The 12490-nt window shown below is 36.1% G+C and overlaps 1 protein-coding gene and 1 pseudogene across 1 annotated transcript; one reads left to right on the top strand and one right to left on the bottom strand.

Moving 5' to 3' along the window:
* The first annotated feature begins 2799 nt into the window (after positions 1-2799).
* LOC120192254 (probable WRKY transcription factor 40) lies at positions 2800-4261 on the top strand. Its single transcript, XM_039195055.1, has 5 exons — positions 2800-2931; positions 3010-3069; positions 3160-3486; positions 3570-3686; positions 3827-4261. Exons 1-5 carry the CDS (start codon positions 2857-2859, stop codon positions 4193-4195), a joined length of 948 nt encoding a protein of 315 aa, XP_039050986.1. The 5' UTR covers positions 2800-2856; the 3' UTR covers positions 4196-4261.
* Positions 4262-6737: 2476 nt separating this feature from the next.
* On the bottom strand, positions 6738-12450 carry LOC120192255 (annotated as a pseudogene).
* Positions 12451-12490: the final 40 nt, after the last annotated feature.

Genomic DNA, 12490 nt, shown 5'->3' with positions numbered 1-12490 from the left:
TTCAAAAATAAAATATATAACAAAATAATCATTTTGATAAACTTTGAAGGCTAATTTTAACATTATGCGAATTGAAATGGTACCTTAGAGTAAGACCCAAACATTAAAGAGATCCATTATAGGTAGCCACTGGGAATAGGCCTAAGAATGAAAACTGAGGCCTGCAGAAATTGGCCCTTGTATAATATTCAAGCTTCGATTGTTAGACAACTCCATATACCTAAATGAATCACGATTATAGTTAATATTTTCGTTTAAGTATAATCATAATTATTTATAATAACATATGTAAAAATAAACTAATAATTTTTATATATGTCTAGACTTAAAGGATAATAATTTTAAACCGAATTAATTTATAATTAAAATGAAACAAAAATAAATCTAAATTGAAAATTCATTTATACATAAACTCTTCCATAATTCATCTTGAAAAATCATCAACGTTTAACTTTAAAACGTTGGATTACCATTAAGAGTATTAAGAAAAAAAGCATACTTTAATCACTTTTCCCCCTAAATTAGGGAAAGTGCCAGGAATTAAACCATGACTTTTTACTACTATATTATAACTTAAAGAATTAGTTAATTAATCCGTAGGTGTCTTTCTCATGCATTATCAAACTGCCCTCTCTTTATACTTTAAGATTAAGACGTTCAATGAGATTATCGCATATCAATTGTATATCTATATATATATATATATATATATATATAGTCGTTTTCGAAGAAGAATGCGCAAGCAATGACCTCATGTTGGGTATGACAACACTTTAAATTTCTAAGCAGCAGTTGAAGTCATTTAATAGGGGAAGTCTTCAATGCGGCAGTATAATATACTCTTAAAAGAAAAAATGATATCGGAATTATTATTAATTTTTAATATTTTTTTATAAAAATTTATTTAAAATATTATTATTTTTATCAAAAATATTATTATTGGATGTTTTATCGAGTTTGTTAATATATTCAGTAAAGTATAACTTAAAATATTATTTTTATATCGAAAATATTAATATTAGACACTTTACTAGAAATATTAAAAAATATTAATATTTTAAGTAAAAAAATAATATTTTGTGTAATTTTTTTTTCAAACAACAACAACAACAACAAAACCCAATTCCCATATGTATGGGGTAAGGGGGAGGTAGGGTAGTAGGCTACCCCCAACGCCAGGTTGAAGTAGCTTCCGTGGAAGACCTCCGGCAGTCAGAAAATTAAAAATTTAGATAAAATGCAATGCATGTATAAATAAATACATAAATACATAGCTAAACAGTATTCATATGCAGTCATTAAAATCATATGTGTGTCTGTAACGGGAATTAATCCCTGCATAATAATCCTTGCGAAAGAATCTCTGCATATAGACAGAAACATAAGATCCGGCTAAATTTAAAAGAGGAAACATGAAGAGAATGATACACAGAAGTCAACGTTAGCAAGCCCAGTTCTAATCCTTCATAAATACCAATAACAGAAACGTATAAAAAGTATAAGTCATGGAAAATACTACAAAGACATTAAAAGAAGACAGAGATGATACACCCTATAGATGTGACCCACACTACTCGACTACCCTAGTCTTTAGCCTCCATATTTTCCTATCAGAGGTCATGTCTTCGGTAAGGACTAAATCCCTCAAATCAGATCTCAAGCAGTCTTCTCACTTTCGCTTTGGTCGTCCTTTCCTTCTGGCACCGTCGACTGTAATCGACTCTACCCTCCTGACCGCATCCGACGGTAGTAGATTTTCCCACATTTAATAGTTGCCTTGGAACTATGATTCTTGAACCCAAAAAAGCATTTCAATAAATGATTGTCCTTTTTTCTCATATATATATATATATAAGATAAGGGGAGGTAAGATAGTAGATTACCTCCAACATCAGGTTGAGAGTAGTTTCCGTAAGAGACCTCCGAATTATGAAATGCCCTCCGTAAGATTCGATCTCACGACCTCAAAGTTAAGAACCTTGTGCTCTACCAACTGAGCTGGATGGTGATTTCCATTTCCAACCTATACTAACAAACGGTAACTTCCCTTCAGTGGCAGAAACATAGAGAGAGAGGGGGGGAAAGAGAAAGATAGGACAATAACAGGGTTTAATACACGCAACTTTACTATTTTGTAGGACTAAACATCACATCTTCGGCCGCATTTCCAGCTGCCCAATTAACCAACCTGTTCACATTCTGTTCTCTGTCCCATGTATATACACTACTATTAACCGACATATTTCGTTTATGCTTTTTTTTATTAAAATATTTAACCGAAACTTGGATTTTCCAATAGAAATTAATCTCAAAACATAGTTAAATTCAAACCCTGTGGTTTGGTGATTTGGAATTAAGCTTCGAGTCTGCCATCTGGGGTCAATTTATTGAGACAAAAGACCAAGAAATTAGGGTAAAAGTGAAAGCTTTTTCAATTTTATTTTTTTAATCCTCAGATGACATTTTTGTCAAATGAAACTCCGTCAGCACGTGCAATCGATATTTTACTTTGGGTTGCAATATTACGTAGTTAAGACGAAAGGAAATTAAAAACGAAAGTGGAAGGTGGAGGAGATAAAATTAAAGTCAAGAAGAGCTTGAGTTCAAAAAAGCAATCATCTGATTGGGTCTTGACTTTCCAATTTCAATGTTTTCGTACCGACTCGCATGAGCTGACAGCCGACAGCAGACTCGAGCTATGTTTGCAACCTTTTAACTCTCATCTTCCACGGACTTTCCTTTGAAACATCTCTTGGATCTCTCTCTTACTCTCTATATATTATTATTTCCCTATTCCTGGGTTTTATTAATCTCTCCTCTTTGCTTTTACCTCTTCTATACGACTAATTTCCAGTAATGGACTCATCTTGGGTGGATACTACTTTGGATCTTAACATCAATCCTTGCCAATCTCGCAACAATAAAGCTATGGTGAGTCTGGTTTTTCTTCAACATAGATTCTTGTGCTGAACTTGGACTTTCAAAAAGTTGAAACCTTTTTTTAACCAGAAACGAGAATTCGATGGAGATGTGGCTGACTCTGGTGTGTTGGTTCCGGTTAAAGATGAGGTCAGTTACTAGGCAAGTTAATTGTATTCGACAAATAGAACAAGTATATAATCACTGAGTTGGGGTCACGTATGTGATTTTTTTTAACAGGGTGGAGTTTTGGTGGAGGAATTGAATCGGGTCAGCGCCGAGAACAAGAGGCTAACCGAGATGCTAACAGTTTTATGCGAACAGTACTACGCTTTGCAGCACCAATTCAATGAACTAATGTGCAAGAGCTCTGAAAACGAAGCTACAACGATACCATCGAAGAAGAGAAAAGCCGAGTGCGTGGATTATACAAACAACATGTTTGGATTCAGTGGACACACCGAGAGCGGCTCTAGTGATGAAGAGTCGAGCAAAAAGCCTAAGGACTGTCTTAAACCCAAGATATCAAGGGTTCACGTCCGCACAGATCCCTCAGATACCATCCTGGTAGGTTCCCGCTGTTGAATTTTTCTTCTCAGATTGAATCTACCAGTATCTGCTAATTATATATTAATTGATGAATCTTACAGATTGTGAGCGATGGATATCAATGGAGAAAATATGGTCAAAAGGTCACAAGAGATAACCCCTGTCCCAGAGCATATTTCAGGTGCTCCTTTGCCCCAAGTTGTCCGGTTAAGAAAAAGGTGAGTCTTGATTCTGACTGTATTGGCCTATTGGGTATGAGGCTTGGATTAGATCATATTCGAATTCAGGTTGATGGTTTTTAGTTCGGGTCAGGTCTAGAAACATTATTTGTTTCTGATTTTGATTGATCGGTTTTCAGGTGCAAAGAAGTGCTGAAGATCCATCATTATTAGTGGCTACATATGAAGGAGAGCACAACCACGACCATGCACACAATAATGTTCCGGCAGAACAACGATCATTAAGCCCCAGCAACAGGGATTCAGCTCCAGTTTCATCTGCCCAAACCAAAGCTTCAGCTCCTAGGGTAACTCTTGATTTGATGCAACCAGCTGGACTGGGGGATGATAACCAAAAGCCAGCTCAACAAATTGATGCACCAGCTATCCAGCAACTTTTAGTTAATCAAATGGCAGCTTCTTTGACTAGAGACCCTAATTTCACAGCAGCTCTTGCTGCAGCCATTTCAGTAAGAGTTGTAAACCAGAATACGATAGGAAAGTGGTGAAAATTCATAGCATTTTGTATGTTCTTGGCTCAGTTGAAAATGGGAGGAGTATTCTTTTCCAGTCCAGATGTTATCTGAGCTTCGCTTCTCCAATTGCACAGAAATCATAAGCTGCTCAATGAACAAATCAACATACAAAGACTAAAATGTCATTTTTGAAGTATGGGGACTGAAATGAACTTTTACATATAGTATAGGAACTTGTTCCACACTTTAAACCAATTTCTTTATATTAAAACTTTGCTAGCTGCCAGCTGATAATTTCTTGTCTATATATACTTATTTTTACCCGATAGGGCAAAAATAGAGACTCCCATAAGGCCATGGGGCATGCTTTAAAAGACATTAGTACATTACCCCTCATATAAGGAAGAAAAATTAGACCTATTCAGGTCGGGTTTGTCGGTTCAAGATATTGAGGAGAAAATTATATCCCTTTAAAATATATATCAGATTTAAATTTTATCTTATTCTTGAACTTATTAAGTAATTTAAAAGATAAAAATCAAATTCTGAACATATATTTTCTTATAATCACTTCAAATTATTCAAGAAAAATTATCCTATTCATTTAAGATTATATGTTATTTTAATATATATATTACCTAGTCTATATCATATAGAAATTAAATGCATCTTATCTTAATTTATTAATTTTATTTTGAGTTCTCAATTACATTATAAATACAGTAGAATATACTCTGATTAAATAAATATTTTATCAAAAAAGTAAATGAGGTTGGAGATGATAATGAAAGCGATAAGCATTAATGAGATATCATTCAACGAAATGTTAGATCTCTAGTTGTAGTTTAGACCTAATAGATAAGTAATAACTGGTAAATACATTTACTTTTTCAGGACCAAAAATCGTGTGTGAAAATGGTAAACGTACAGTTGATGGTGCCAAAAAGAAAAAGGATATTTTTCAACTCATCAGGTATTAAAAAATAATGGTGCTACACGCCTTTTGATTTCAAGCAAAGTGCAGGTTTTTGATTTGAGAAAGGAAAACAAACTACATTTATGATGTACAACTTGCCTTTTGCTTTTGTCTCTCATTCATTGATATGTTTTCTAGATGATGTTACCGGTTGACCTGCAAGGTATTACGACTGTAGAATTATAAATGAGAGGTAATCGGTCATCACTCGTTTTCTTTTAAATTTCTCGGAAAATCTGAAAAGGAAAAGAGAAAATTAACAAAGATTGGAAAGTTCGAAGTCCACGAATTTGTCTACATATGTCCACTAACACGTTGGACCTCATTACCAGCAAAGTTGGTGCCAAAAAAAAAGTGATGCATTCAAATAATTAAGACCTAAGTGCTTACTTTCAGTCGCATGATGTCATACCCATTACGTTATCAATTCCCATTGCTACCACATAAACTTTATTAAATACCTATGGCTATGATCATTGTCATGGCAACATACCAAGGACAGCACACCATGATTTTATTATTCTACAGCAGTCAATCATTGTCTTCTTCGGCAACTAGCTTTCCTTATCCAGTTCTGGATAACCCTTTTCGACCGCCCATTACTCGGAATTACCTTGGGAATGTTATGAAAGATTACGACACAAGCAGCAGCGTGGACGACCACAAGATAATCAAAGACTATGTTGCATCATTGACAAAAGATTCCAACTTCCCTATGCCTTAGCCGCCGCAGTTTCCCGCAACTGCTGGACACCAGCAATCTCATGAACTTGAAAAGATTCCAACTTCCCTGACTCTGGCCTGCTGAAATGAATCGAGAAAGCCTCATTTCAAGTTGTGAAGTTCAATTTTTTACTGCTAACATGTGATTTAATAGTCAGTGGCACAACCTGACCGACCGGTAAGGTACTCTCAACCACCCTAAAGCAGTATCGCGCCAGCTGGTCAGTCCGGTCCATGACAGTCGAGAGATTATATACCAAGTTATATTTATCACCATTAAAACTAGGATACTATCCAAAATGAGTTGGCTTTTCGTGGTTGGTAGCTCCATATCTGCACTTGAGACCCACCTTCGTACAAGAGAAGATGCTATTATCTTATATCGATGATAATCTACACCCATTCTTAAAAAAAAATATTCACTTACATTCCTTTTAACTAAAATTTTACACAATGTTTATATATACTGAAAAGGAGAACAAAGTAAAACTATTATATAAAGTTGTGTTCCTATATTTTACAACAAAGCTTTTGGGCACCGCACAAGTAGCTCGAGAGGACCTAATATGAACTTCATCCATCGGCTCTGCTCCAATATCAGAAAACATGTTAAAGAATTAATGCAGTTAAATAGATTACAATTTGAAAAGGTTTTCGGACTCACCATTCACCACCTGCATGTATTTTAATTTACAACTCATTCTTGCGGTCTCATCTTAGACTACCGTCTTTTACAAGGATTTTCCCTCCACTGAGCAAAACATAACATGTTTTTACATGTTAGAATCAGAATGTCAGGTTAATTGGTAGAATCCATCATTGAATAGCGGCGCTCTTGATTGGACCTTGTATCAAGTGTTGAGAGCTTCAGACTCTTCATGGAAGTACTAGTTTTTGGCTTCTCATTTTCTGCCTCCTTTGCTTTCTTCTATCCAATTCAAGTTGCTTGCAGTTTTCCTCATGCTTTGACAAACATCCTCGAAAAGCTGAGCAAAGTAGCCATGACTATAGAAAAGTTGCAGACAAAAGACAGTGATAAATCTGAATAAAATACACTCGAGACATAAAACTGCTCTACAGCTGAGATTCATACGGGTGCATGTTGGCTAATAGTTTTTAGAAAGCACAAATTACTTAAGATGGGAACATATTAGCACAAATGCTAGCTATGATATCTAAAAACTCAACTACTGTAGGCATCCAAAGTGACTTAAAACAGTAGCATACTGATGCGAAAACAACACTTGGTTATAGATCAAGAGGGGGGCACACCATCATTTAGGACAGCATCACTCAAAGTATTGCTTTTGAGGATAAGTAGAAGTACTACTACAATAAAAAAACCATTATATTTCGGTTACAAAAAGTAACGAAGTGAAAATGAACACTTGATAAACTTTTGGGTCCTAAAATGATGCAGGGTTAAGCATTAATTAGACTTGTTAAAACTAAACCACGACCTTGCTCAAATGGGCAACGTGCAGGATCTTCTCCAAATAATGAGCCAATGATCTGCATTTTACCTGAAGGCATCAATTTAGAAATGCTTATGAATTTGTTTTCTTCTGGCACATCGAATATGTAAGAATAAAACCTCCTTAACGTAATACATACCACATAAGTATGAAGCGCAGTCAAAGACTTCACTTCCCTTCAGCAAAACTAAGGAACTCCCTTACAGTCTGAAGATATATAAATAAAAGCATTTACTGTTAGAGAAATAGAAGAAAAAGAAAAATGAGAATTAGAGAGAGCACAAGTTATTTGAAAGTGAGTACTGATCCAAACGAAATATTATTCATAAGACAAGTGATACAGTTGTATAGTAGCTCAATGGTCTGGTACTCTGATTAGCACTTGAACATTTGAAGGCTGAAGAATGCTGTCACAGCGAATGAATATTTGGCAAAAAATAGTTTGGAAGGCTGTTCAAAGCAGTTCATTTTTATATCAAAACCCAATGATGAATGATAAAGACTATTGGATGAGATTAATCTCAAGATTTTGACCAAAGTCTCAGATCACAACAGCTCTAATCAAGTTTCTTTAAACCAATGTTGACTTAAACATCCCATTTAGCTTCTGCAAAGGCCAACACTGACCTACTAATTACTAAAGATCCTGATTGAAAACTTAATGCACCATCTTGTTCCTCTAAAGATTATGCAATGTTGTTATTTTAGTTAAGGGAAGGGAAGGGGGGAGACTAGGAAAGCCAAGGTTGTGGTGTCCCTAACAGGCACTGCATTAAATATAAGAAGAAAATCCAAGCAACATGTGAATGTGCAGAGCATATGCAAATAGCTATTTAATATATAGAATACCTTGCAAAATGTTTCAGAGACGGGACCATCCTTTTCTGAGGCAGCTAGTTCTTGGACAACCTTCTCCAACCCTTTGCTAATGGCTTGTGTCTCGTCTGCCAAATATTTCAATTGTACCTGCATGGTAATCAATAATTTTGCTTAACATATGGAAAAGGTTAAGAAATTTAAGTATGACCTGAAAAGGCATAAAAATCTTACCTTTGTTGCAGCTTCCAAAGTCACAAGGTCTTTTGGAAAATCTATTAATTCTGGCAACTTTTGGCTCAGGACCTAAAAATTAGAGGCCATAAAGAGTAAAGTATAAATTGACGTTCTCACAAAGAATAAGATACAGTTTGCAATGGCAATAAGTTATGATGCAAAAGTAAAACCCAACATACCATGTATTTTCTGCAAGAATTTCATGATATTAGTAACCTTTAAATTTTAAATTAGTCTTCACAAAATGCAAAAGGATGCAGTGAATGTCTGCACACATTCAAGCATTTTACTTGGTATACAGTAAGACAGAGGCATTCCATCTTGAAACATAAATGTAGAAGTACAAGAATATTCAAGTTATTCAAACAAATTTAACAGGAAAGATCACAATCAAGGAAATTAAGGTAGATGATCTTCTACCTTACAAAGATAATGCATGAGATCTTTTTATTCCGAGCTCGTGTATCTGTGAGTTTAAGGAGACTATCCAACCGAAAACCAACGGCAGAACCTGTGGGGTTGAACCATAATTACTGAAACGTTTGGAGTAAATTGATGCTTCTTGAAAAATTGTACAGATATGACATCTCGGACTTGATTTCTATTCTTAGCAGTTAAGATAAAAATACAGGATTACAGGACTGTGTTAAATATTTAAGAGACTCAATTAACAATAAGGAAACAGCGAAAATACATAACTCATTCAAGAAGAATAACAGAAAGCAAATCAGCAGTGAAAAGACTGACCTGTTTCCCATTAAAAAATTATCTAAACAGAATGAGATACAAAAAGATGACTACAATAAGATAGTTCTTCATCTATTAATAAAATATACCTCCTCAGTTAAATCACTCACCCTAGCAGTTCCTTGGTTCAAAGCATTTCCAGAGAAAGTAGTTTGCATTATCCTTTTCAATTTGACCGAATTCCTCACCTGGTGAATGCATCGGTGAAATGGTTTAAATGACTAAATTCTTCAGGAGAAATAACACCTTCAATTGGAAAAGCTAATTTATGTCCAAAAAAAGCTTAACTTGCCTCTCCAACAGCAGAGTTTACAATATCCAAACTATTTCTAAGATCAGAGACCTGTAAAGGTGCAATAAGTACCAATTAGGTGACAACAACAGTAGAAGCATCTCATACCAATCTGAGCGCACAGGTTCTCCTCATACCTGGGAATAAAAATGTATTTTGAATAAGAAAACTCTTAGCTTAGACTCTACTCGTGGCACCGTCATCAATTCTAGGAAAAACTGTCACCAAATACTGAGCAAGTAATCAGATTATATGCAAACTAAATTGTTAAAGAAAAGTGTACAACACAAAGATACTCTGCTGACCTGTTCGCATTTTCCCAAGTTTTCCCTGTCTCCTGTATAACCCTGAAAATAATATAATCATCACACCCAAACGTGATTATTTGCATAATGTACATGATACCATCTACTCCGTTATGCGCATCTAAAAGTCTTACAATCTGAAAACTATTACTTCAAGAGCACAGATAGAGAATAATATAATCACATATATTCAATACCTTGAGTAATTCGATCTCTTCTTTTGTAGGACAAAACTTAATAAGGTTCTCAATCTGATCAGGATCTAATGCTGTATCATCTAAGGCAAGGATTGCACTCTGCAACATAGTGACAGAGAAGTAAAAACGTAAAACATCAAATGAAGAATATTTCAGGGCAACAAATTGAACATGACACATTGGCTGTTATATAAGTTCAATTTGGTAATCAAGTGCCTAGAGAGAAACAAAATTATCTAACCCTAGCATACATCAACCTATGAACTAAATGCTGTCATTTGTTAATTGTGAAAACCATGGTACTGTCTTTTGTACATCGAACTATAACTGAAAATCTAAACTACTCATCAAGTAGCATTTATTTTAAGAGAAATGCCATAGTTATCTTACTGTCAATTCAGGCAAAGGGATTTTAACTTTTGTGAGCATGATTTCACATTATATGCCCGTCTAAGCTCAATCTGCAATATAAATGAATTTCTTGTGAGATAGCATACTCAGATAAAAGCTCCAAGATGAATAAGAGTTTAAACAAGAAGATAAAGAGAAACACCAACCAAGAAACATAACACTATGGAAAATCACCATCAAGAACCAAGTATGAACAGTTAACAGGTTTAAAGGGGGAAAAATCCTTTCAGCCCCAGTTTGGCACAAAAAGAATTAAGATCCTTAAGTCAGGCAATCAAGAGAACTAACAATGAGCTTCAAGCCTTCAACCTGTTCAAAAAAAAAAGGGGGAGTGCTAATTACCAGCTGGACTTTATCAGGTTTACGGCCTGAGGCATTACTGTTTGATTTCCCAGGCTTGTTCCTGCTATTTGCAGTTGGTGAAATTGCAGAGAAAAGACTCTCAAGTTCTGACATGTCAAATTCTGGAGCCCTAGTACAGAAAAAGAAAAGTCATAGTACATATCTATGAAATTATATGAATAAAAGCAATTAGTGACAAATGCATACTTGGCAGCTTCCTCGGGTCTTGTGCCTCGGCCCATAAGCTTCCTTGTTGGACCCTCGTTAACTTCATCCAATGATAGGCTTTAAGTTGGATTTTTTTTATTGGAGCCTGGTTTTTTATTAGAACCTAAACGTGCTATTGAACGACCCCTCATCAAAGGAGCGCCAGGAGGTGGTCCTGGAATTGAAGGTATATTGCCATTGCTTACTGAGTTTGCTCTAGATAATCCCATAGGAACTGGAGGAGGTGGCACGGGTGGACCTGGACCAGGAGGGGGCAGTGGCACTGAGGATTGACTAGTTAGGGGAGGTGGAGGTGGTGGAGGAGTCCTGATGTCCGAAAGTTTGTGGTGAAGAATTTGAGGAAGCAACATGGGAAGGGGTGGAGGAGGGGGAGGGACGGAGGACGGGGATAAGTTTTTGACTGTGGGATCTGAAGATGCACTCGAAGAGGAAGGCGGGGATGGGCAGGGGGTCGGCTAGATTGGGATGATTTCTTTGCTCCAGTAGGAGGAAGAGAAGAGGTATGACAAGCAGAAGATGGGGTTGAAGCAGATTTTTCAATGGCAGAAGATTCTACTGAAAGAGAAGACAAGGGAGCTTTATGGTAGGTTGTGTACCACGAGGGTTCGGTGAAGTAATCCCAATAGAATGCTGCAAAGTTTTTGTGTATCTGATAAAGGAAGAGACGAAAAGATGAAGAAGTAGTGGTCGAATGTTTTCTTCTTGGGTTTCAGTTTTCTTCTAACTGAATTTGCATCCATGGTTGGTTTGTATGTGCAGAATGTTGTAGGGCAACTTGAGGAATCCGAATTTCGACCTCCTTCTAGTTGCATTGGCTTCTTCGGATGGTTCAGTAGATGTCTCACAATGTTCCGCTCCTTGTGGAGCAGCTTGAAGTTGTAATTCAGTTTTTCCCTTAATTGGATCAGAAGGTGATCTGAGATAGGACTGTGCAGACTTTTGGGGAGCAACCTGGATTTCCTGTGATACAAACTTCTTTCGAGATGCATTTTCATCCGATGTAGATGCTTTCTCTGAACCAGTGCATGAGATGCTGTGATCTAATAACTGTGATTTTGATTTCTCCATTTTTTCTTGGATTCCTGATGGCATATGCTGAAGTGTATTTGCTACATCTGTTGAAGGAGATGGCCAATCACCATTGCTAAAGATCTCTTGAACTTTAGCAAAAGCTTCCATGGGAAACCACCTTTCTCCTCAACCCGAAGAACCAGTGAAAGGCAGAATTTCGAATATCCATATCTGAGAAAACAACTTCACCAGACATAAGTTAATAACTATTCAAAAAACCAAACAGCACACAACAAAATACGAGGACTTAGGAAGATGAATGTATACCTCTGCTCTAAAATCCTTTGGAAATCGGTCCTTAGAATTCCATAAGGTGTCAATTTCTCACGGTTAAGCATCAAAATATATGATTTTAAAAAGGCTGTATTGAACACGACCCTGAACATCATTAATTCCGCTGCCGATCACTATTATCTAAACTAATACATCAAGAACAACATCACCCACAACATGGCAACGTATGTCAATTTTACTAGTTCGTTATCCACCTGAAAGATAAGTGGAGATT

The sequence above is a fragment of the Hibiscus syriacus genome, unplaced genomic scaffold (assembly GCF_006381635.1).
Source record: "Hibiscus syriacus cultivar Baekdansim isolate YM2019G1 unplaced genomic scaffold, ASM638163v2 tig00116973_pilon, whole genome shotgun sequence".
In the NCBI taxonomy this organism is placed as follows: domain Eukaryota; kingdom Viridiplantae; phylum Streptophyta; class Magnoliopsida; order Malvales; family Malvaceae; genus Hibiscus; species Hibiscus syriacus.
The sequence above is the reverse complement of the archived record's forward strand: the minus strand, read 5'-3'. Positions and strand labels throughout refer to the sequence as shown.

What these genes read in the sequence shown, in the direction of transcription:
- LOC120192254 (XM_039195055.1), top strand. Translation starts at nt 2,857, where the DNA reads ATGGACTCATCTTGGGTGGATACTACTTTGGATCTTAACATCAATCCT. An exon ending in ATCCCTCAGATACCATCCTG is followed by an intron (nt 3,487 to 3,569) that starts GTAGGTTCCCGC and finishes TGAATCTTACAG; the next exon opens with ATTGTGAGCGATGGATATCA. An exon ending in GTTGTCCGGTTAAGAAAAAG is followed by an intron (nt 3,687 to 3,826) that starts GTGAGTCTTGAT and finishes ATCGGTTTTCAG; the next exon opens with GTGCAAAGAAGTGCTGAAGA.